The sequence below is a fragment of the Lepidochelys kempii genome, chromosome 1 (assembly GCF_965140265.1).
Source record: "Lepidochelys kempii isolate rLepKem1 chromosome 1, rLepKem1.hap2, whole genome shotgun sequence".
NCBI classification, from domain to species: Eukaryota; Metazoa; Chordata; order Testudines; family Cheloniidae; genus Lepidochelys; species Lepidochelys kempii.
The window spans coordinates 177,382,748-177,409,582 of record NC_133256.1 but is presented as its reverse complement, the minus strand read 5'-3'; the positions used below and the strand labels follow the sequence as shown (position 1 = coordinate 177,409,582).

The 26,835-nt window shown below is 40.7% G+C and overlaps 1 protein-coding gene across 11 annotated transcripts in view; it reads right to left on the bottom strand.

The window, feature by feature from the left end:
• The window catches only part of ROBO2 (roundabout guidance receptor 2), a 639,395-nt gene that overhangs the window by 181,502 nt on the left and 431,058 nt on the right, over nucleotides 1-26,835 (bottom strand). For all 11 annotated transcript variants that reach the window (XM_073303863.1, XM_073303872.1, XM_073303897.1 and 8 more), the window contains exons 3-5: nucleotides 18,501-18,658; nucleotides 16,293-16,413; nucleotides 4,887-5,025 (exon numbers count right to left, since the gene is read on the bottom strand). In XM_073303863.1, coding sequence (XP_073159964.1) covers nucleotides 4,887-5,025; nucleotides 16,293-16,413; nucleotides 18,501-18,658 — 418 coding nt within the window. The remainder of the gene's footprint in view (nucleotides 1-4,886; nucleotides 5,026-16,292; nucleotides 16,414-18,500; nucleotides 18,659-26,835) is intronic.

Below are 26,835 nucleotides of genomic sequence, written 5' to 3'. Positions count from 1 at the left end.
ATGCATGGTAGGTGGGTAGCCTCCCCTGTGGTAAAGTTTAATAAAAGGTGTAATCTGCTGCTTAATTCCATACATGTGTCAGTCCTCATTTTCCTGCTCTGTCCACATCAAGCCTTCCCTGAACTGCCTCATCAATGTATCTCAGCCCTGACCTAAAGAACTGAGGCCAAATCCCCAGCAGGTATAAATCATCACAGATCTATTTACTTCAATGAAGCTATGTCATCATGGGGCGGAGGGGAGACAGGGAGGGTGGGGTTGCTCTAGTCCTCTCTCTAGAAAGAACAACTTTCACACCCTTCAAATCCTCAGCCTTCCTGATGAGACTGCTGACAAGTGTCTGCCTGTCAGCGTGACATTGATCCCAGAAAAAAAAATAATGGAATGACTGATACTAGCTAACTAAACCAAAGGACTCAACTAAAAGAGTTAAGGAAAGATTGGCATTAATTATGTTACTGTAACATACACACCTGGGTGTGGTATTCTGTGCCATCTCGTGGTACTGAGACCACTTAGAGACAGAGATTAATGAGTCTGCTCTATAGCCTTAGCTAATGGCCATATGGCTTTTAGCTCATGCAATAGAGGCTCACGCACTAAGCTCCAGAGGCCCCAGATTCGATTCTGCCCACCGACGACAGGGAATCTGTTGGCGTTACAAGTGGGGGCTTGTCCAGGATTTCAACTGGGAAGCCTCCGAAGCTTGGGACGTGTTTCCTCAGCTACGGGAAGTATGTAACCCCCACGCCCCCCTAGGTGTGCTATTCTATCCCCTCTGGTGGCATCGAGACGACTTAGAGACAGAGATTAATGAGTCTGCTCTTCAGCCTTAGCTAACAGCCATATGGCTTATAATACATGCAGTAGAGACTCATGCATTTAGCTCCAAAGGTCCCAGGTTCAATCCTGCCTGCCAATGACTGGGATCTGTCAGCGTTGCATTACCAACATGAGTTTATGGAAAATATATATTGCCGAAAAAACCTTAATATAATATACTCAGACGTCTAAAAAGCATTTGACTTGGTATCACAATTTTTGATAAAGAATATAGAATAATACAAAATCAACATGGCACATATTAAATAGACTAAAAACTGGTTTACTGATAGGTCTCAAAATGCAATTGTAAATGTGAGATCATCATCAAGTAGGTGTGTTTCTAATGGGGTCACAGAGAGATTGGTTCTTGACACTGTACTCTTTAATATCTTTATAAATGACCTGGAAGGACACACAAACTCATTACTGATAAAGTCTGCAGATGATGCAAAAATTGTGGAACTGGTAAATAATGAAGAAGAGAGGTCACTGTTACAGAGTAATCTGGATCGCTTGGTAAGAGGGGCACAAGCAAATAATATTTGTTTCAACAAGCTAAATGTAAGGTTATATATTTAAGAACGTAGGCCACATTTATAGGAGGAGGAAGAATCTATCCTGGGAAGTAGTAAGTCTGAAAAAGACTTGGGCATTATGTAGAAGGTCAGACTACATGATCACAAATGGCCCTTTGTGGTCTTAAAATGAATGAATCTCAGTATCATTGTAGCGGCTTGTGATGTTCTAAGGACTAAGATGAAGATTCTAACACTGTACCTTCCAATTATAATTGCAAAAACCTGTTAATGCAATGTTAAACTGCACTATAAAAACACAACATCTGGAGTATTCTCTGGTGGCTAAAGCTGGTTATGATCAGCATGTTAGCGTGCATCCCCCTTTCATTTACGTAAACAATGAAAACCATTTTTGTGTGTGTATATATATATATAAGAAAGGCCTGTGGATGTTTTAAAATGAAACTTTTACTAAGAATAAATCATATTTGGATATGAAATTAAAGGTAATGCATCTTACAAATGTTAAAATATGAAAAGAAAGAGAAGAGCATATAGGCAGTAACAATGAACATGATCTAATGAAATATAAAACTTAATTGCAAACCACCATCAGTTCAGCATCTGGCATTTCTACTTACAAGACTGACATAATAGGAATAACAATGATTTTTAAAAAACACCTGAACACAATAGATGCCCTAAGCACGAAAGTATACACAGTGAAACAAAAATCAAAAACAAAAGGACATCTTGATCTGCCCACACATCAAAATCCCAAGTTTGATGTAAACATTCTAATAATAAGCTTCCCTGACAGTGGTTCTCACACTAAATATACACACATTTGTTACTGCATTTGGAAAAAAAGCTCTGTCAAAAATCTCCCCTTATTTTAAACGGGAAAGTAAAGATATATTTTAATAGCTATAAACATGCATCCTATTCAAATGGTAAGTTCAGCATGAGTAATGAATTTAGGGTTATTTGTCCTGTTCTGTTTTTTGTCATTTTATTAATTTTTTTGGGTGGTAGGAGGAATTAAAAACCCAATCTTGCAAATATTACTTAGAGTATTGTTGCCACCATGAATTGCTACAACTGACTTCAGTGGACCTGTGCACAACAGTAAATGCTACATTTGGCAACAGTGTTTGCAGGATCAGTTCCTAAAATATCAGTCTTATCACATTAGATGCAAATGTATTACAGTATACCCAAATTCAAGATGTATTATCATTACATTAGTTTTGATGTCACAATACATCACTAGTAGGAACATTACAGGAAGAAACAAATTCCAGTTAACACATTTTTAAAAGAACTCCTTAATTATTATTATTATTATTATTTGGTGAAAAAAGAAAATCCAAACATTAAATATTTAAAAATCCAGAAGATAGGAGTTCTTTGTTAGCCTGAAATCTTTATCAAACTTAGCAGTTAAAGCAACAAGATCAGCATTTTTCTACTGGTGGGGTATGAGTCAAAAGTAGATCATGAAGGAGCAATAGATTGGTCAGACCCTCCAAACCGAGAGCAGCAAAATCTTTGGATTAATATGTACGCATCCAGGAAGAAAGAGTGGTATGTTTGTAGTAGATCCTTTGCAGTATGGTTTTTTTGAGTACCCCATTTCAGACATCTTAATGGGGTCTGATTTTCAGATGGTGGTTGCTGAGCATTTTCTAAAAATCAGGACCCTTTAAGTTACCTTAAGTTAAGCGCCCAGAAATTGAAGCACAGGAAAACTGAGGCCTGCAAAGGCTACCCCCACTCTGTGAGCTAAGGTTGTGACTTCCCTGCTCACAGGCACATACACGCAGTAACTTGATGACCGCTAGTGCAAGCATAAGTGGCAATGTAGCTGCGGTAGCAAGGGCAGCAGAAGTGCAGGCGCAGCTTAGCTGCGCGGAGTATTTCCCCATCCGTTTCAGCAGCGCTTCTACTCTGCACAGCTCAAGCGTGCCATGCTGCCATTGCCCGTGCTAGCACCACAGCTACACTTCTATTTCTACCCGCGCTAGCTCTCACTGAGCTCCCGCAAGGGTGTATACACGAGCAGGGAAACGAGACTCCTGGCTCATAGTGCAGGCACGGTCAGAGTCCCTGTTGACAGTCACTTTTGGTCAACAAAGGAAGGTGTTAAGAGGCCTTCAGTCTACCAAGGGGAAGTCAGGGTGGGGATAAGTAAAGTTTACCACATGTCAAACAACATGTTCTTTCACAACATCTTTTCAAAACGCAAGCTCATATGAGGCATAATGGAGCGAGCCGCAGAAAAAAAACCCAGACATTCATTTACTGATACTTCAGAAAAAAACAAACCGCTTAATACAATCAAATGTCCATTTTCAGGAGAGAGTATTATTCTATTGACTCGGCACTCAACAATGAAATACCAGCACATGTTTCTGTGCTATTTTTCATGTCACTTTACCTGTCTATATATAGAACATTTCTAGAAGTACAAGCAAAGACAATATAATGGGTATGACACAGTATATTGTTTATGTGGGAGATGAACAAGGGGCTAGATGATGAATGCAAACTCCCTTTAATGTTATTTCTGCTTGTATATCGACAACAACATGTCACGACCAAACATTTTACCATTGCTGGAAATATGAACACTGCTTTTGTTTGTGCTTGGTCAGGTAAGGAGAAAAGTTTGGTTGTTGAATACGACTGCTCCTGCTGATTCTCCTCCCAGTGAGACCAATGAGAGCTTTGCAATTAATTTCAATGGGAACAACCTTAATGTGTTCACAGCTGGAGTTTTCTCCTTCATCATTTGCTCAGTCCTCTACAGTTCTAGCACTTGAAATTATTGTACAAACATTCACCTCTCTATTAATAACTACCTTCTCAAGGTGTTGCCTTATTTTCCACTTTCACTGGGGAAATATGTTTTTCAAGTTAAACTAAGTCTGTTGTGTTAGTGGCTTCCTGCCTTTCTTCCTGCCAGGACATCTGTTACTAATGACTGAGCCCTCTTAACTTTCTTTTCTCTACTTCTGGCATTTTGTTTCTTTCTTTCCAAAATATTCCAGAAAAGACAGAATTACTTTCTAGCCTCAAACCATTGTGTAAGACTGGATAAGAGCCAGCAAACCCTTCCAGCCTACCTTATTTTTATGCCTTCCAACTACTGTTTCCAAGTGGTATGTAAGCACTCTGGTCTGTTTGCCCCCTATAGAGCATCTGTAAGTTATTTTCTGGAATATCAGCTTTCTAAAGTACTTATTATTGTTTCTGGGGGCTCATCAGATATGTTCTTCAAGTGGAGTGAATGCCCATGTTGACAAAATAACTCTCCACCATTCTTCTCCCCAAGACCCTCTTCCATGGGTGATCATACCCCAACTGGTTTTCCTTAGTTCACCAGATCAGGAGCATATTTGATAGGGTAATTTGACCAACAGGAAATAAACCTGATTACCTATTATATCTGCTTTCTAGGGTTTTACACTAGAGAACAAAGCAATCAGGGTTAACCAGAGAGGAGAGACTGACAATGAGAACAAGAATGGTTACTCTTACCTTCCTCTTGGCAAATCTACATCATCTTTCTTCCACCGGACTGTTGGCTGGGGATCCCCCTGGACCTGACATCGGAATTCTATTGCCTCTTCCTCCAGAACCACTTGGTTAATTGGTCTCCTGAGAAACGTGGGTCGTTCTTGAAAGAGATTTTAAAATGATATATAGTAAGTTGGGTTGACTACATTAAAATATTACAGGTATAGATATAAATGAATTGATGATGTTGTGATTAATGAGAATGGGCACAGATACACTCAACAGTTGAGAACAAGGAAGGAAAGTCAGTGGCTGCCACAACAGATTCCGCATGAAACATAAAAAACTGTATGCCACAGGAGCAGCAAAACTACATAATCAGCTGCCACAGAAAAAGTAGCTTAAGAAAGAGAACAAATATTTTAACTGCATCTACTCTAGTTCCAAATATGCAATATCAGGCTACGAAATACTAAATCTATGGCTACATTGTGAGCAGCCATGCAGGGTCAAAGGGGGCAAGCAAAAAACATCCCATTCTTGCTAATTTCACAATCGGCACACAAAGTTACAGTTGCATTCCCTGCACTCTGGGTAGCGTACAGACAGTTTGTGGGAAATGGGAATCGGAAAATGGGGCAGGGAAGTGGGGTCACTGCCCTCCCCCTCTGCACCATGCCACAGAGTAGGGCGAGTGCACCAGGATCAGTAATCTGCTAAGAGACGGAGTAGATTGCCAACCTACCATGTACAAGGAGCTGCCCAGACAAAGATTCACAGAATCAGAAAAATGTAGGGCTGAAAAGAAACTCAAGAAGTCATCAAGTCCAGTTCCCTGGGCTGAGGCAGGACCATGTCAACCTAGACCAGCCCTGACATGGTATAGAATCAACACTCATGAGGAAGGCACCAGAAATATTCTGTGTATGGGGCTAGAGAGGAAACTGTAGTCAGCCAGGGGGAGATATCACCCTGAGCAGGAAACAGTTGGAGCAGCTCCTGAATCTGCAATAGAAACTCCCATCCAGGAGATCACAATGCCCACCACTACAGGGAATGCATTGAACTCCCAGGGTAAGCCTAACAGAGTGAGTCTGATTCAGCTATCCAGGTAGAAGGACTCGTAGAAAACTGCTACTCAGACAGAAGGTACTGTTGAACTTTTCCACTTTGAGTTGGCTCTGGAAGAAGTTATTCCCAGGTGCACTATTTTCCTTTTGATCCCTTATCAGAAGAGCCATAAGAAGGCCCACAATGGGCAGGGGCCCCTTTGCAAGGATTAAGAAACTGAAACTGAATATAAGCCACCCAGTGTAGATAAGTTGGGATGGTCAGCGGCTCCCACCAACTGGGATAAAAACTTAACGGGGCTCTTTTACACCAGCCCCGGGGCACCCATGAAAAAAAAAGGTGGGTGCAGAACAGCCCCTGGCAGCTCCCCCAATCAGTGCCTCCTCCTCCTCCTCCCCCCAGCGCCTCCCATCTGCCATGGATCAGCTGTTCCGCAGCAGGCAGGAGGCGCTGGGGGGAGGAGAGAAGGTGTGGCATGGGGCGGGGCAGGGAGAGGCAAGGAAGAAGTGGGGGCAGACGCAGTGTGGGAGCAGGAAGAGGCAGGGTGGGGGTGAGGCCTTCGGGAAGGGGTAGAGTGGTGGCGGGGCCTGGGGAGGCACATTAGAAAGTCGGTGCCTATTGCAGCATCTCAGAATTGGATATTTTCCACAACTGTTAAGAACTTGCTGGAAAATAAATAACTGCGTAAGTGCAGAGCACAGTTATCAAGGACATTCAAATTACAATAGCTGTTATTTCCATTTTGCCATCATCTCTGCATTTTGCATAGTGCGAATGAGGGAAAAAAACAAGTTTTTTCTTTTGTTGTTTTCTGCATTTTGTATCACTCAGACAGGCCCCTGAGTATGTCCAATAGCTAATTATACAGCTATAGAGTGATCAGAGTGAATGCCATTGGCAATGCAAATAACATCCTTTATGTGAGTTTAACTGGATTTGAATCACCTGCATAACTTGCTTACAATATTAATCTCTCAGGAGACAGAACGGTGCTTGCCAGTGCATGATAAATGAAATATGTTTCTCACACAGGCAAGTCAAATCCAGTTTCAGATCAGAACTTTGGAAAATATGACTTTTTTTTAAAGCTTTGGGCATAAATAAAGTATAGTGGTATAATTAAACGAAAGCTTATGCTCAAATAAATTGGTTAGTCTCTAAGGTGCCACAAGTACTCCTGTTCTTTTTTCGAATACAGACTAACACGGCTGCTACTCTGAAACCTGTCATTAAACATTGTAATTCTGTCAACAATATTCAGAACACAATATATCTGAGAAAATAGCAGGAAAGGGTGATAAATTAAAATCACAGCCACATATAAAATTTTTAATGTAGCCATTTTAAAAGCTTGAGCTGAGTAAATAAAGTGCCCATTGCCCAAGCTATGCTTTGCAGATGAATACTCTTTGAAGAGGACTATAAAGTAGGTCATGGTTATATGTCATGTCAGCTAGTTGTACTATTACTAGTGTGACCTTTATAACTTCAGAAAAATTTTTGCTTACAGTTATAAAAGTGACTTGTTAATGTAACCAGAAAACCAGCTAGACACCTACAATATGCTGCAGCACTTGAGGCAAAAGCCTACAGAACTGATCCTACCCAGATAAGAAGGAGAATCCTGTTCTTTCTTTGGAGGAGGAAGATCAATTATTAGGGCCCTACCAAATTCACGGATCATTTTGGCCAATGTCAAGGTCATAGGATTTTAAAAATTGTAAATGTCATTATTTCAGCCATTTAAATCTTAAATTTCATGGTGTTGTAATAGTAGGGGTCCTGACCCATAAAGAAGCTGGTCTCCCCCGTGAAATCTGCATAGTATTGGGTAATAGCAAACAAAAGATCAGATTTCACGGGGGAGACCAGCGTTTCTCAAACTGGGGGTCCTGACCCAAAAAGGGAGTTGCAGGGGTGTCACAATGTTATTTTGGGAAGGTCACAGTATTGCCACTCTTAATTCTGAGACCAGATTTCACAGTCTGTGACATGTTTTTCATGGCCATGAATTTGGTAGAGCCCTACCAACGATTCAGTACTCGACTGAATGCACCCTACATTCACATCCTAAACACGACTGTAATAATCTTTGTACAAATATGTCTTGTGAAGTATCATTTGAAAACTATTAACTTACTGAGCCAATAGTATCATGGTGAGATGTATGTAGCAACATTATATGTAAAGTTATGAACATAAACTGAAATTATGACTGAAATGGGATTAACAGACAAGTCTGGGGACTGGATAAACCTGTTTCTCAAAGCCAAAAGACAAACTGGCACCTCTAGTCAGGTGTCATCCAAGTTAATGGGCAATATCCTGTCAAGTGGCCATTCTTTGGCAAAGAAGAGAGGCAGTAACAGATCGATCTACATTTTAGCAAACAGCAACCTGGAACCTCTTTCACCATGAGAATCAGTGACTCCAACCTCACAGTGGGAATCAACATTATCTAGGGCTCACACTCAGGAAAATGCATTTCAGAGGTTGACTGGACTATAAAGGTGAGGAACAAAAACAGCCCATATATCTCTCCCTCTTTCTTTGTCACCTAAGACAACAAAGGAAGCTACCATTTTACTTTGGGAGAGATCCTGACCTGAAATTTGGTCAGTCCTGTTGCTGGGAGTGTGCGGTGAGAATTTTATCTTGAACCGAGTCTAGTCTGTTAAGTTTTAGCTATTAGAAAGTGGTTTATCTTTATTTCTCTTGTAACCATTTCTGACTTTAGCACCTTGTACTTGTACTCATTTAAAAGTTATGTCTTTGTTGTTAAATAAATGTGTTTTATTCTTTAATCAAAACCAATCCAGTGTTGTGAATGGCTTGGTAACTCCAGTTAAAGTAGCAACACGTTGGATATTTTTGCCTTACAGAAGCAATGGACCTAAAATATCTGAACTCTCCAGGAGAGGGCTCGACAGTGCAGAACACATGTTTTGGGGTGCAAATTGGGAGTAGGAGTGTGATGGGGTCATCCTTCAAGTAGTAACCAAGTCTGTTGGAAGCCAGAGTGTGGCTGCTGTGCTGCCAACAGGCTGCTGGGTCAAAGTTGCTGGACCAGGGCTGTAGCCACACACAGACATTCATGGTGTGACCTGCTGGCTGGCAGGCTGATTGTGAGGAACCCAAGTTGAAAGCTACAACAACAAAGCATTGTGAGGCACTCAAGGTTGTAGGGCAGAGGGGACACACCCTTTCACTGGTCTGGATTGCACCCTGGAATGTGACACCCAGTTCTTACTTTTCCTTTATTTAACTAATTACGTGTATACTGCAGTCCATTAGAGAGGCCCTGATGGCCCTCAGATATGTGTTACTGCCCTCTATATGCCCCTTAAAAAAGTTAGATGATCATGTATGGGAAGTCAAAATCTAATAAAAGCAGTCCTAAATGCTTTAATATCTTTTTCTGCCAAGACAATTGCTGGAGTAAGGGATGTAACGTGTCCTCTACTTAAATTTAAAACTGTTTTCTCTTTCTTTATTGGAAAGAAAATCATTTTTACGGTGTTTTCGTCTTCTAGTAAGAAGCATGACAAACCTGTTTAAGATGCTTTTTTAAAAAAAATATTGCAAGGGGGGGGGAAATCTGCTTTTTCACCTAGAGATATTGATGCAAAGGAAGAACATTAGAGGCATTTTTTTCCCGATCTCAGCCAATGGAGTGAATATTTTGTTAATTGTAGCATGATTTGGATTACTTTCCACCCTAATAGCCTCAAAGCTCTCATTGCCAAAAATGAGGCCATAGGAGATGAAAGGATGAGTGTGGGTCATGCTATGTTTTAAAAGGTTCTTAGTGTATGCTGAGTGAGCAAGTGAAAATATGATGACAAAAGCTGGTGGTTCTGTATTTAGGACGTTCTTCCCAATTAATGAACACTTGATATATAGAGAATTGTCAGAATACTTTAGTAAAGTCCATCTTGTAGCCACAGAACATAGTGCTGACTCAAGGGCTATAAGAAGGAGAAAATTGGGATCTCATATCTTCAGTAAAGTTCCTTCTTCCAGGGGTATTTCTTTTCCAAATACAGTGTAATCCTTAATGGGCAACTCAAATTCTGTCCCTACGGCTGTTGACCAGGCAATGTCTTTCTAACAAAGACACTTCCTTATCTCATGCTGACTCAATAACAAACTTCATATAGCTTAAAATAAAAGGCTGAATTCAGAGATGCATCTGTCTTAGAGGAATCTAAGTGGCATAACTTACCTCCTTCTAGCACCCTCTCTAGTTGTGTTTCACCAACTTAAATTCCCTCTCAAAGTCTTTAATTACTTTGACTTTCTCAGAGCCTGAGAAAAAGCCTCCTGAAGTAAATGGAAAGACTGCCAATGAATGAGCTTCAGATGAGTCCCTTAGATTTAATGACAACTTATTCACACCACATACAGCATATGCATCCTTATGCATCATCAATTAATCGGACCCTTAGAGTCCAAGATAGTGGCAAGGAGCAACTCAGGCTGAGATCTTTGATGAGAGGAGTGTAGGAAGAGAAGCAATTGACAGAAGACAGTGAGAATAGTAGTTTCTATGATACTTAACGTATACCTTCTGGTTCTTCAGACTGTGAGAGGGTATAAGTGGCTGTATGCAAGCCTAACTGCTAACAGAGCACAACTGAGCGCACGATTGTCTGGCTACATTCTCCATCATGCTGAGCTCTGCTCAGCACAGGAATGGAGTGAGGGGGCAAAGGTGCCTTTTATGTCAATTTTGATCTGGCCTGTTCAGACCTGGGCACAATTTAAATCAAACTAATTTATATCACTTACACTTCTGAATTTGGTCTTTAGAATTTAGAGGCGGGGGGGGGGAAATGAATCCATAATAAAATTAAGTAGCATGCTGCCTTTTGTGATTGAAATTTGTTTAACTGGTCATCCACTGATCCTAGATTCTGTGACACTATTCTTGCTCTCTTGTTGCTCTGCTGTGAGATAACACCTGGGAGCCTCAGAAGACTCAAGCAAGCAGTGACCCTTGAAAGAGAGGACTGCCAAAACCTAATGCTGTTCTGGTGTCACCACTCAAAGAACAGGACTAATTTTGGGATGTGCTGCTTACATAACTGGTTACATTTATCAAATGCTACTGTGAAAAGTTGGACAATTTCTGCTTGCAGAAGATTCAGGATTTGACTAGGGAGGACAAAATCCCTGTTTTTACCTCAAAAATTAAAAATGCTGTTGTGGAGTGATTTCATAAAGGCACACAAAAATATCAGTTTTATAAATAGACGGAAAAATGTAACGCTTGTTTTGAGAACAGTTCTAATGGGGATATTTCTGAATATTATTCAGTAATACTTGTGCATCTCCGTGGGAGGGTTCTGAATACTGCAACCTATCCACATCCCCTTCTTGCCATCTTTTCTCTTCTCCTCTCATTCTTTTACTATCCCTTTTATTGTGTTTTCATTTATTGCTTTATTTAAGGTGTTGGGTTTACGGGCTTTTGTTTTTAAAATCCCAGACATCCTTGATGTTCCCATCAAGCCACTGGTCACCACCATGTGGATTCAGTTTTTCCAGAGGCATTGTCTCAAGCTAAATTAACTGCACAGGGAACCTGAAAACTATCAGGAGTGACACACAAAAGGTATTATAGAAAAACTTTCAGAGCCCAAAATAAGCTACAACTGATTTCTGAAAATGTAGTACGGAACTATCCTATTTCCTAGTAGGGTAGCCACATGCACTAAAGCTTGCCATAGGGTTTTCTTTTTCTTTTTGTTTTGGATTGGGGCTTCTTTAAAAGGGGAGAAGGGTGGTTAATCATCTGATTAATGAACTTTTCCATACCATAATCAGTACTTGCTGTATATTTGCCAGTAACATTAATAAATCCTTTTAATTTCCCAGTAAAGGCAGATTCATTTCCTGTCCTGGATTTATTTTAAGTATCAAAGCCAACATTTTTAAACCAACTCAATCAGGCAATCCATATTTAGGCATCTAAACATGCCTAACTTTCAGCATCGAACTTTGAATATATTGGCCTGCTGGAAAAATATGGACAGCAAGGGACTTCTAAGAACAGATTTCCTTATATAGACTAATTCAATTATGTGGGATCAAAACTGCTAATGTCATTTACCATTGCCTTTATACAGTACTAGGAAGGCAGGCATAGAATGTACTTTACTGGTTGACTGCTATGCTTATATCCTGTAGCAAATTTTCAGACTATTGTAATTGACTACATAAAAGTTTGAATATTAAGGCAAACCTAATACTTGTCATGCCTTTGCAGTATAGGAATTTAAATGTATTTTTCACATAATTTTATCCCTAGTATTTAATTCCTTTAACGAGATACGGGAATTGTAGAGCTTTGTAGATTTGAACTTCAATCTGTTTAGTATCTACAGGGATCGTGACCACAAATTACTAGTACTCAAAGTAATGAAGAAGAGCAGTCCTCTCTCTCTCTCTCTCTCTCTCTCTCTCTCTCTCTCTCTCAATCTCTAATATTATATAATAATATAAAATAATGTTGATGTGCTAATTGTAATGGAAACTATAATCCAATATTGGTATTTCTTGCAAGGTGCAAAAGTAGCATTTAAAAAAAGTTATGTGCTTTCATGCTTCGTCGATGCAGTAAGCAGAATGGTAGTTTACAGTCCTGTAATACTGCACCATGGCAAATCCACAGGTAGTCATGGAACTTCACTAAAGGGAACCCTTTTCATGCTCACACTTTGTCTGAAATGGAGAAACAAATCTTGATCTGTGTGTATGTGCGAAGACCAATAACATTGTATACCACATTAGATAAGACAAACAGGGCCACAAACCAAGTTTACAATTATCTTCAAGCAGAGTTTTCACGAACCCCGTCTAGAAATCTTCTGCTTGTAATGAAGGGTTTTACTGCCAAGACTGGGCGTGATAACATGGCCTGAGAGAACACCAGGGGAAAAGAAGAAATAGGATCAAGAAATGAGAGGTGATAATAGTGCAGAACTGAAGCAATCTAACAACTTGTTTATAAGAAACTTAGCATTTCAGCACAGGTAATTCCATAAAGAAACTCGGATTTCTAATGATGGTATTGCAGAAAACATGATCAACTTCATCTTAGTAAGACAATGCTGGAAAACAAGTGTATTAGGGTCTACAGAAGTCTGAATGCAAACTCAGACCATCAAGCGGTGATCAAACTTCATATTTCAAAATTTTCAAAAGTAGCCAAGACAGTTTATAATATCAAAGTTTTGAAAAAATACAGACACTAAGGTACCCTTTCAGAATATCATTGGTGGACATTTTGCCCTTCATTTAAACCTAGATGACACAACAATAGAACAAGTCTGGGCAGAGCAAAAAACCATCAATCATGCAACAAGTGAGGAGGTTTTAAAGATGAGGTTGTATCCAAAAAGGAAAAAGTGGGTCACAGGAGAGATCAAAAACCCATCAAAAAAGAAAAACATATCAAGAACATTGGAAAGCTGAAGATTTTACTGAGCAGAAAAACAAATAGATCAACAGGGAACTAAAATGAATCGTGAAAAAAAACTGAGAAAGAATGGCTTAAGAGAGAAGACAAAGAGCTTGAAAAACTGCAATGGCTTGAGAGAGAAGACATGGAGCTTGAAAAAACTATTACAGAAGTTAACACCTGCAACAAGTCAGCTACGTGATGAAAGATCAGCTCAAAAGATGGAAAGAACATTTTCATCAGCTACTCCACCTGAATAGTCAAGTTGACCCAGATGTCCTTGAGACCATCAGCTACAAAGGCAACAATGAAGAACACATAATGGAAGCAGAAATTAAAGGTGCAATGAGGCCCCTGTAAAACAACAAGGCCCCTGGTCCACAGAGCGTACTACCTGAAGTGTTAAAGCATGGTGGAGAGGCACGGTCATGCTCCATTACAAACTATTTAACATAATTTGGGCAAAGGGTGAAGTCCCTGAAATCTGACTATGCTCAATCATTGTACCAACTCTTTAAAGAAAGGTCATCTGATTGATTGCAATAACTACCAAGGAATAAGTCTTATGATTATTCCTAGCATGGTATCCTGTAGATTGATTCTCAGCTGAATGAAAAGAAGAGCAGAGGAAATCCTTTCTGAGTCACACACTGGCTCTAGACCTGAGCACTCCACAACAAATCAGACAGTTGTTTTTGGTAAAATCTTGACGAGACACACCAGGTTCAATGAACCTCTGTTTTGCACATTCCTTACCTTTAAGAAAGCATTTGACTCTGTCAACTGAAAGGCTTTGTGCAAAGTACTCAAGGGATACAATGCTAGCAGCAAGCTTACTCAAGTATTGCAGAGTATGTATAGCCTTGCTTGGTATGCAGTAAGGGTTAATGGAGAGCTGACAGAGTGGTTTGAAGTGAAAACTGGAGTCAAAACAGAGATTAATACTCAGTCCGATACTTTTTGCTCTAAACATAGAAAATATTTTGTCCAACTTTCTTAGTAACATTGATGGAGGCTGCAGGATATTGGGGCAAATTATCAATCACCTTGACCTTGCAGACAACATTGTAATGACAGTGTCTCAGGAGAAATGCAACCAATAAGCAACAATTAAGCTGTGCACAAGAGCCAGAGAATAAGGATTAAAAATGAATGAATAGAAGACAAGGCTACTGGTAACATCAAAAATCAAGAAACAGGCAAAGTTATTCATTAATGGTGTAGACATTGAAGAAGTAGACAGCTGCTGCTACTTGGATTAACACGTCAACATGAAGATGACATTGATAACCAGATAGCTGCTGCCAGTAGAACGTTCGCATGCCTGAATAAAAATATTTGGAACCTTAAATCAGTATCCATGACAGTTAAAACCAGATCATATCCAGCACTCATTGTGTACACATTATTTTTCAGTTCCAAAACATGGGTTCAGACAAAGCACCTGCAGCAAAAGCGGCAAATGTTTGAAACGAGGTGCCTGCACCATATCATAGGCATGACGAGACTAGATAGATTAAGAAATGACAACATCCACAGAAGTCTGAAAGTGCAGTGAGTCACTACAATCATCAAAGGGCACCAGATTGGCCATGTTGCTAGAATGACCCCATGCCAATTGCCTAAAATTATTCTCTATGGGAGAGAGTAGGGTGAGAGAGGCTGTGGCTGTTCAAGGAGAAGGTGGGATCACATGGTATATAAAATCACCCAGGCAACACCCCAACAGTCTCAAATGGTGGCTCTAAACAAATGTGTATGGAATCTGTTTATAACCTCAACTCAACCCAAACTTGGCATTGGAAAAAGGAAATGAGGATGATATTAGATAAGAGATATTTAAATTAGGAATGTATATTCCACAATACAAAACTCGAGCCATACCATCAGACAAAGATGCAGCTTGTAAATTGGTATTCTCTATGGGTGTTCTATTTTGGAAGACTGACTGAAGTGGTATGCCTTGGAGTCCCCATGTTATTTTAAGAGACTCTAAAATGAGCAAATATTAGCGGGGTTTTTTTAATTTTGTCCGTCCAAGACCTCTTAAGTAGTATATACAGAAACACTGTTAATGGTAGACAGAAATATTACCACTGCAGTGTTTGCCCCAGCAGGATTTTACAACCTTGTTTCTTGTCCAGTTGTTAGTCAGATGGATACAACTGTAAATTCACTTCTGTATTCTCCCTCCATAATCTCCTGGTAGGGCAAAATGACCTGGTTGATTCCTTGCTCGAGTCATTACAGTTTGAAAACTCCATCATCCAATTACCTTATTAGCTTTTAATTAATTCAGCAGCATCAAGAACCGAATTGATGCTTGTGACTTAAAGGATGAAGGGTGGACATGGGGAATGGGGGTTGGTGCCATTTTAAAGTAAAATGTGATAAACTCATGAGATCAGCTTCTTAACTATATAGATATTTTTATCTAAAGACTTTGTACTGTTGATCCAGCTCCTGTGTGCTGTGCTTTGATCTCAGAACCCTCTGGGAATAAGAAATTATTTAAACCGTCTATGTTGGTCCAAGTCTCTGCTAAGCAGATACTGTATTAAAAGTGGCTCAATTAGACTCGGTAATTTTGTGGAGGAAAGCATTATCTACTGGATTAAGGTTTCTGAGTTTATGAATTTCATCAAGGACCTCCAATTAGATTTAAACTATGCACTCACAAAAATGACTGCTTCATCCCAGCTCCTAACTTATAACATGTAACCCTTGAAACTTGTGCTTCATGGAAAATTGTGAAATGTAGCCTGTAAATTAGCAGTTACTCTGTCTTTTGTTACCCTGACTTTGTCACCTGCTTTGGCTATTCAGCTAGATCAATTCAATGTTTTACATGTGTAGTAAAAACAAAACAAAAGCCGAGGAAGTAGTTTTACCAAAGACAGTCAGCTCTGCTGGATCGCTGTCTCGTTCGCCAACCATATTGGTACCAACACAAGTGTACATGCCAGCATCACTTTTCCTCGTGTTTGAGATCATTAGTTTCCCACCTCGTATCTGTTTGAAGCAAAGAAAAGACATTTTAATTTACATAAACAATCAAAAATAAAGGGAGGCTCTTAGATTGCAAAGATCTCAAATATGGTGGGGGTGGAGGGGTCTTTTGTTTTTTAAGCCTTGACTTTTGTTGTTTAAGGGTTATCAGCCCATCTATTTGGTATTGAACAATACCAATACTAATTTGCTAGTAGGCTCTTCTGAAGTATATTTGACCCTACTTCTGGTCTTGTCTCAATTTTTTGTTTTTGTATGATGCCCTTATATTTCAGAACAATTACATTTATTGCTACCTTTCTTTGGTGATATATGCTGCATCTGGTACACTATTTATAGTATACAAATTTGTAAGCCTACCGTACTGTAGTGGCACTTTAAAAGGAAGCCAGTTTTACCTACAGCAAATTGATCTCAGAATCTGTAGTATTCCCTTGTACTCTCTGTACTTACAAGGCCAGATTTTCTCCTTATTTCTTACTGGTGCAAATGGGATGGAATCAACCTACAGATGCCCAACTGAGAATTCCTCTGACTTCTATATCAGCCTCATCTCAACTCCAGCACAGGGGACATATTAAGGAAGAGAATGATCAGGTTGATTAGAAGACAGGCCACAGCTCAGCGCTGCAAATTCCCAGAAAATGTATGTACTCTTTGGGACCATAGGTAGCTGTTATAAGTTAGAGTAGCCAATAGGTTGCTTCAACTTAAGTCAGTGCCCTGTTACTCTTCCTTCCTCCCCCCAGTTTGAGCAGAACTTAGTGCAGAAAGTCTGGCCCACAACACCTTGAATAGTACATATATTCAGATCATTTAACTGAAAATCCTTACACATCAAACGCAATCAAGTTTCCAAAGGCCACCATTGTATCAATTATATCAATTATACCAGCACTGAACAAGTTCAAAATGTATTATGTATAAAATAACCATGTTAAAGGAATACTAAGGTTGCAAAGCCAATTATTCAAAATTTAGGAAAGGCCAGTATTAAGGTGGCCTGTGCAAGGGTTTTACAGATAACAGCCTTCTTCATGACACGACCCTGATTCATTCCCATCTCTGTCCCCCTCAGCTCTTTTACAACCTATTGTTCCTGTCCCTATCTATCGATGCCTCCTCCCTATTACCCCAACCAGTTCCTTCCTCTCCCCACTTTCCCCTACTTCTCACTCCTTTGCATTCAAGTCAGGCTGTCTCCTTGTTCTCCTCCACATCCTCTGGTCACTAACACACTGGAGCATGCCCAATAGAAGATGGAATGTTCAGAGAATTTTGCTGCCAAGCGATAACAAATTTCTCCTGAGCACGTGCAAACTAGTATTTTTCAGAAGCTTTTTGCTTGGACAAATTTGGATAGCTTTTCAGAGGGAAGGCAAAGATACATCCCTGACATCTGGGCAACTCCAAAGCATAGAAGAGTTATGAATAGAAATAGTTGTAACAATTCTTTTTAACATGGACAAAATGATGGATTTTTTCCTAACCTTGTTCTTAGCAACAGCTGATCCATTTATGATTAAACTTTTCAAAATATTCAGCCCATAGACAGATAGCATAAAATAATTGCTTCCTGATTAGTTAAAGTTCTGTGAAGTCAACAGCTTATTTTAGTAGAAGATATTAGACAATCTTAACTGTAGACTTTGTTACCAGGTCTTCCTATGACTAGAGATAGACCTGAGGTGCACATTTTTATCTTCTTGAAAGGTTAGTGCTGGAGGGTTTGGTTTGGCCCATTGTAGAAACAATCTGTGAAATTCTGCTCCAGTTCCAGAGTTCCAAGGTGTTCAGTTGTGGGGCTAGTGGGGGTGTGGTGCAGGCCCAATACGAATACTTACGTCCTCAGTCCTACAGTCAGAACTGCATATGGACACCCAATGTTTGCCTAGTGTCCCAGTAACTTCAGTGAAGTTTCATATAAGCACAAGAATTTCCCCTCATGGAGCCAATTGAATGACAGGGGTTTATATCTTTGTGGATACAGCTATGTAAATTATTCAGTGCTCATTCAAATTCAAGGAGAAATATATTTTTTAAAAACATTGGGGACTATTATCTATCAATGGCATTTTGGTAGGACTTACACTAATTCTCTCTTCCCTGTCGTCAATACGGATTTTATCTTTCTTCCAGTAGATTGTGGGCTCAGGATGTCCTCGAGGAGGCTGGCACTCCAGAATAGCAGGTTCTCCAGCTGCCACAACAACATCGGTAGGGTTTTGGCGAAAGTCATCCCGTAGCACTAATGGAACAAATGAGGAAAGGAAAAGAAAATGAGTTGTTAGGAATTGCAACATGGTAAAGGCAAACAAATTGTTTTTCCAGTAAAAGTAGCCTCCAAGTTAGTCAAATGACAGCTTTGTATACTGTGTGCACTGTAAAACTCCTTGCAAAATAAGTTATTTGGGGCTGAGGGAAGAGGAAAGATGACTCAACAGGTAGGCTGTCTTATCAAATGAATACAGACAAGATGTGCGTGTTTTTACTTTACATTTGCTAAAAGTAAATGCATTGCTCATCATTTAAAAGCAAAAGTACCAATATACACACACTGCTGCTTTTATCCTTCTATTGTAGATCCACCTGCCAAGTGACATCTGGCCAGCCTGATGCTCTGAGGAGAAATATTCCTTAAGGCAGTATTTCTGGTCTGACACGGAACTCTTTTCATTAAAGATAGCAGCATGCTGGACATTAATTGTAACCTTTTAAAAATATGGTGTGCCTGGCTCTTCAATTGGCACCTTTCTTGTCAGTGATTTCCCCCCCCCCCCCCCCCATTACTGGCTAGGTGAAAAGGTTCTAGATATGACACCACTGGTATCAAATTGTGGAGTTTTGCCTTTATTCAGGAAGGATTATTTTTTTATGATCAAATTGGTGCTAAATGATCAGCGTTTTCTTAAGCTGTCAAGAAATCGAGCTGATATACAGTATGCTAGCAGTGCTTCTTCTGTTCTTTTCATTTTCTTGCAGCCCTGACCAGTCTTGTCCACACTGCCTAAAAGAAAAAGCATATACATTGCTAAGAGGTTTGAAAACTAAATTAGGCAACACATGCTAGCTTCTTATGTAAATCATGCTGCTGTACAGCAGGATTAGATCCAGCTAGCTGGCTCCAGTGTGTGTTGAAATGATATCTACTTCATCGTTATTCCTCCACATGTGTCCTCATCTCTAGGTTAATTGACATTCTTATAAATATCAGAATGAAAATAGCTCTAGATAGAGCTACTGAAATTGAATTTAGGGCATTTCCCCTTCTTGAATATCAGCTCGTATGGGCTTCATTACTGCTTTAACGAGTTCCCACCCTTAATGAAACCAGGGCCCTCCGAGAAATCAGAAAACACTTTATCCTAGTGAAAGTGCAGTCAGGAAGAGTTTAATAGAAATTGGTCACACACAGTTTATAGGCAGAGTTAAGTTACTGCTTTCACTATTAATAAAATAAAAAATAACATTTTAAACTGCATATTTTCTGTTCTCTTCTGTACAGACAAGAAGAAATTAGCATTTATATGCACAAAGATTACTCTGAGTGTGCTGAGGTGAGAGTGCATATAATTGTGGAACTCAATATAGGTGTGGGGTTACAGTTATCATTCAGCATTTTGAGATACACAAGCAAATCCAATGGGGAGAGGAAAATAATTAAAAATGATTGTGTTATATATATATATATATATATATATATATATATATAACACAAAAGGAGGGGCTATTTTGGCCATTTCTAAAGGTACCAAATAAAAACGATAGGAAGTGGTGGGCAACAAACCGCATTTTGGCAAGGACCCAACCTTTTCCAAAGTAGCACATCTGGTAGGTTGAAGGGCATTGTTTAGTACTGCTTTCCCAACAAATGACTTGCCAAAAGCCTCAACCCAAAAGGTATTTTTGACTAAGGCAAATTGCTTGTCCAATGCCAATTTTTGATCCACAATAACTAAACTGAGAGAAAATAGGGTCTTTTGGCTTTTTGAGATAAAATGGAATATAAGGAAGGTAACCCACGATACAGAAATAACATGATGAAGATTATGGGCCCTAACAATTTGGCACTACAATATATGTTTATGGCAATCATATTAGAAAGACAGTATTTGCCAAATGGAACCAAGAAAGGCAACATCAGCAGCAATTTCAAGGGAGAGGCCAGAAAAGGAACATTCAAAACCACCCATTTCTGGAAGTCTCTCATATATCTGAGAGCTGAGAGAGAAAGAAATGTTTTTGAGTGGAGAAATAGCCCCTTGCACAATTGGTAAACTGCTGGCAAGCATAAACCATTTCTAAAACTCAAAAACCTGCCAAGTGGCAGACATTAATCCTTTTGAAGAGGCCTATGGACAACATCAAGTGGTTCCATCATCATTACATATGCTACTAAACTCATAATTGTTGTAAAAGTTAAACAGATACGTATGACCTGGTTCTTCATTATATTACCGTCCTTTAGTGCAATTCCAAAGATACAAAAGGGTAATAAAATTAACAGGGTACACCAAAATGTTCCCCAAAGCATGATGGTTCCATACCACCCAATCACAGTTCCTGACACAGGGGTTGAGGATGAGAGTATAGCGGGGACACTGTGATTGTTTTCAGCAGCCAGAACAGTCTCTGAGGGCCACAGGAAAGCAAGAGTAAGTTACAGCAACATGGAAGCTGCTCTGACTTATGCCAGGAGCAGAGTAGTGCCCCAGCCAGCCAAGAATAAGGTTTGAAGTCCCTTTCCCCCTCTACCCTGTTTCTATATCAAGAGGGGCTTGGATGAACACAGAACTGAGATTTAGCGGGGAGAAAAACATTGAAATTTGACTCTTGTGGCTGTAATAGATGAATCTAACTATGTACCTCTGAAAGTGTCTTATGTTTTAGGAAATGCAGGAGAGAAAATTGGAAAACAGGAAGAGAAGAAAACAGATGGAGACAAAGGGGAAGAATAGCGGTGGGAGGTGAAATAAAGATGACCAAGAATACAGAAATCATGGAGCACGAAACAATGTGTTAGGTGAAATGGGGAAAAAGAGAAAGAGGGTAAAAGGAAGGGAAAGGAAGAAAAATAAGGAGGATGAAGAACAAGAGGATGGGGTAAAAGAAGGGGAGGAATAAGTATGAATAGAGATCACTTGATGCCATTTAGGAAGAATACATGACTCAGGGCTCCCTCATTACAACGTACATTGTCATAATAATGACAATGTACGTTGTAATGACAAAGCACAAACATCAATGAGATCAGCATGGCTCTCCCAAATATTTCCAAAAGTATCATCCCTGGGAAATAAAAAGAAATGGAGGTTTGTTAGGCCATGTGTAAACCACAAATTTTTTCTGCCACAAGTTATGTTGGCATAAAGCCACAGAAGTTATCCCTTGTGCATGTCCTGCTTGGCTCCTTGCATCAGTGCTGCATGTGCTTACCAAGAGCACTTGTGTCAATGCACAGAATGGTGCATCCTGGCCAGGTATCCAGCATGCAACCTGCTGCCATCCAGTGCACTGTCTTTTGGGAAGTTTTAGCAATGCATGGTGGGGAAAGAAACAATTTGCATGGAGTGACTGAGAGCAAGTGTTTCAACTTCCAGCATGCAAATGATTCCATCCCATAATGCTATCTACATCACATAATTTTTGTGCCTTGATAAAAAATCTCATGAACCCACTTGGCCCTTGTCACTGTCCCCTAACTCTGACAGACGCATGGAGCCTGCACAGCTCTGCACTATTGTCATAAGCATTGCAAGAACAGGACACACAATCTTCCAGTATTTGCAGAGCTGCAAGAACCACCGAATCACTGGCAAACATGACAATTTCTTGGAGGACGAATCAATTCAGGGTTGTTGGTGGCATTTATGGAGCAGCTGCAGATGGTGGAGTGGCACTTCTGGGCCTGAGAAAAACATTGACTGCTGGGATCGCATTGTAGTGCAGGCCTGGGGTGACTAGAAGTGGCTGCAGAACTTTCAGATGTGGAAGGCCATATTCTGGATCAGCAGAAAGAGCATTGCACTGACAGAGGAGAAGCGAGTGGCGATTGCACTGTGGAAACTTGCAACACCAGATTGCTACCAGTCAGTGGAAAATCATTTTGGAGTTGGAAAATCCACTGTGGGGGCCATTGTCATGCACGTTCACAGGGCCATTAATAGTATCCATTAATAGTATCCTGCTAGACAGGAGTATGACTCTCAACCATGTGAAAGACATAGTGGATGGATTTGCACCAGTGGAGTTCCTGAACTGTGGTTGGGTTATAGACGGCACATATATCCCTATTTTGGCACCAGAAACATCTTGCCACAGAGTACATTTGTTTTTATGCAAGGTTTGATGGATCACTGAGGAAGCTTCACCAATGCTAGTGTTGACTGGTAAGGGAAGGCACATGATGTACGCATCTGTAAGAACACTGAAAGCTACTAGCAGGGACTTTCTTTCCCAAACAGTAGTTTACCACTAGTGATGCTGAAATGCCAATAGTGACCCTGTGGGACACAACCTACCCCTTGCTCCCCTGGCTCATGAAGCCATACACCCACCACCTCAACAATAGCAAGGAAAGATTCAGCTCAGTGGGTACAGAATGACAGTTGAATGCACTTTTGGTAGACTGAAGGGACGCTGGCGGTATTTACTCACAAGATTGGATCTAAGTGAAAAAAAAATACCAATGGTTTTAGCTGTCTGCTACATAATATCTGTGAAGCAAAGGGGGAAAAGTTGCTTCTGGGATGGAGGTGAAGTGGCTGTTTGCTGAGTTTGAACAGCCAGACACACAGGCTATTAGAACTTGGAGCTATACAGCTCAGGGAGGCTTTGAAAGAACACTTCAACAGCAAGCCACAGTAATGTGCTCTACATGACTCTGCTGTTCGGGGCCTGTTGGGAACTGTGAGGTACTTGTTGTACATTTATGAATATAATAATGTCAATGCATCTATTAATTTTATGGTGCTTGCTGTACTTTTACGATTATTACCATGTTTGTCAATGATCCTATGAGTCATCTCACACTGTACAGTAACAATTAAGTGGGCACTTTCAGAACCGCTAGGCATGCTGCAGCATATGTTGTGAACTAATAAATATGAATTGTTTCCAAATAATAGAAGTGTACTGAGTAACAAAATCAGTACAAAGAAAAAGCTGTGCAATTTAAAAGCAAATACGCTAAAAACTTAATAAATTAATGGAGCAGAACTTAACAAGGGGAAAAAACATTCATGTCCATTTTAGCTACACATGCAGGAACTGTGGCTTTTACAGGTCAGTGCACATGAAGCTGTGGTTGTCCTTAATGGCCCCTGGTGTGGAGTGGTAGGGGTAGGGTTGCGACTCTTGATGCCACTTGGAGTGTTGTGGGAGGTAGGGATGTGCTGCAAAGGAGCTCTCCATGGATAACAAAGGGAAGTGAGCCTGGGATTGTTGAACCTATAGGTCCACAAGAGTCTGCAACATCTGTTTTTGCTACCAGAGAAGCCCCATTATGTCCTGGTGTCTGCATCTCTCTTTCCTTTTCCTGCTAGGACTCCTGAGCCTTTTTTCTGTCTGCTTTTCCTTCCAGGCTGTCTGCAATATTCACCCTTCAGGCACTTTATTCATGGTCTGATGCAGCCCTGCCTTGCAGGATCTCATTGAACATGTCATCCTGAGTCCTCCCCTCCCCCCATCATCTGGCTTAGGCATTCTGCAGGTGTGGAGGGGGACTCCTCAAGGCCACAATGGCAGCAACCACAGATAAAATACACAAAGGTACCATTGTCAGAATAGTCACAAGTGAAAGTGAAAGTGTAAATTAAGATTCAGAACTTGCTCCCCTAACATTTTACACAAGACATGATTATTGACACTTCTGTTTCAGAGTGCTTGTGCAAGCACCACTAACAGCATCAGTGATGGTGAAAATGGCCCACCGGGGTGAGGGAAATAAGGAGGGAATTGCTCAGTTGCATGACTCTGTGGGTATAGAGCAATGACACTGAATAACTGGCACCATTTTCCACAGGTGGTGGTGATTTTAACTGATATCTCACTCCTGAGGGTAGGCCACCAAAGTCGTCTGGACCCATACGCTGCTAGCCTATGTACTGCAATGGTGCCTGCTGAAGTTAGTGCTGACTGATGTGGGAAAGCATCCTACTGTGAAGGTAGAAATAAGGCTGCCATTCCTAGAAAGCTTCAGGAGATGATGCAGAGTACCTCCATGAAAGTTTTATCAAGATCTCTCAGGAGGATTTAAGGCCAGCCCTGTGTAAATAAACAAAATGCTCTCCCCGCGGTCCCCCCACCTCACTCTAGTGGGGAATGAAAACCTGATAGGAATACTACCTCTCTTTGTTGTACCACTATCTCTTCTAGTATGAGTAAATTAATGAAAAGTCAGTAGCTGTGTTCTGTTAAATTGGGGCTGCCAACAGTAGTCACTATAACGGGAAATACAACTGCACACTTACCCAAGGTTCCTTTCCCTGCATTGTGCTTAGCCATGCTTGACAACTGGGAGCAAAAGGACTGTGGTGGAGTCACAAACAGGTCCTGGCTTGTGACATAGTTGGATTCCCCAGTCCCCCATGTTCCTCCTCCTCAGTGTTCACACCAGGGGCCTGTGGCTTGGGTTCCTCTGAGGTAACTACAATGGTGTGCCAGGTGGTGGTCTCCACCAACTATGGCATATAGCTCTTTGTAGTTAGGCACCAGATCGACTACTGGCCTCCTTGGCCTTCTGATATGCCTGCTGCAACTGGTCTGCTTTCATGCAGCACTGCTGGTGATCCTTGTTGTATCTCTTATCCTATATCCAATCTGCTTACAGATGTCGATGTTGCTATAGCTGGTCCATAGCTGTACCTGCACAGCCTCTTCTTCCCACAGGCCTAAGGGATCCAGTATTTCTTGTGTATTCCAAGCCAGAGTACGTAGCCAGTATGGTCAGCTGGCAGTTGCACACAAGAAAGGAGAGCTCCTAGATGTGCTTGCCAAGCTGGACAATCAGGAAAAGGCATTTCAAACATTCACAAGGCTTTAAAGGGAAAAGGGCGGGGGAGCCTTCTCTTTGTGACCCCTGGGCAGTGGAGTTCACAATTGTGATCACACCGGTCAGTGTTGGGCATTGTGGGACAGCTGGTGGAGGACTGTCATGGTCGACATAAGTAACACAGTCTGCACTCACACTGTATCAACCGCAGTATATTGAGAATGGCTCAATGCCGCTGAGGGAGGTGGTGTTACTATGTCACTGTAACGGAGCACTTAAGTTGGTGGGAGACAAATTTAAGTGTGGACACATGCACAATTAGGTTGACACAAGACGGCTCATGTCAACTGAGCTTTGTGGAGTAGGCCAGGCCTTAGAGGCAGAGGTTTCAGAGTGGTAACTTGCCATTCAAATGTCCCAGCAGCAAGACACTAAGAAGCACAGGAATCAATGGAAGAAACTACCATTAGCTGAAAGTTGAGTTTACACATATTAATGTGGAAACGCACATGGAAAAGCTGCACCTCAGCTTAGTGCATTCCCCATATCCAACAGCTCAATGGTCTGTGAAATCAGAAAGACTGGGAACTGCAGAACATTTTTCGAGCAAATTATTCACAATTTCTTCATATTTTCAAGAGACCATTAGTGTATCTTAGCAGAACACCATCTCCCGACATTGATTGGAGCTTTTTTTTTTTTTTATACCAGAACCCAACACTTCTCAGAGTCTTTCTGGAAGTCTACTAATAATAGCTATCTAAAAATTCAAAGGTAAGTGGTGAAAGGCTACAGACAGATCCAACTTCTTCATCCAGTGTTCTTTTTTGCTCTGTTCTCACCCTCTGAGCATTAGCTGACCTCATCTTGGCACTTAACATGGGATGTACAGCCTCCTTTATGTTTGTCATTAGAGTCACTCTACATGTGACAAAGGATGCTGACAAGCAGTATGGCCAGCATCCAGCCCAGTGTGACTCCACATCATAACCTCCACAGTGCACCTGATATCCTCAGGGAGTAAGAATCTTCAGGTCACTTATAAATCCAGATGTCAATTATGGCAGCACAAAGAGTGCCATGCCATGCCATCCAGCTAGCTTGAGCTAGGCACATTCATTACATGTGAGGTTCAGAAACCTATGACTGGCATTTTGCTGCAGCACCACTAAGTAGAAACCTTACTAGATTCCTTAAGGATTTGATAGTTGAAAAGGATACACATATTGTACATATAGTTTGATGATGATGTTGGGAACAAAAAGTTAATTAAAGTTTGATCAGTCTCTTTGCAGCTCTAATGTATGGTTGTCTGTAACGCTGCTCAAACAAGATAGTTGTCTGTGAAGAATCATATCGTATTTGAAGTTCTGAAAGGCAATTTGGGAAGTATGCACAAGTATATTAACTGGCAGCAACTACATCCAGCAATA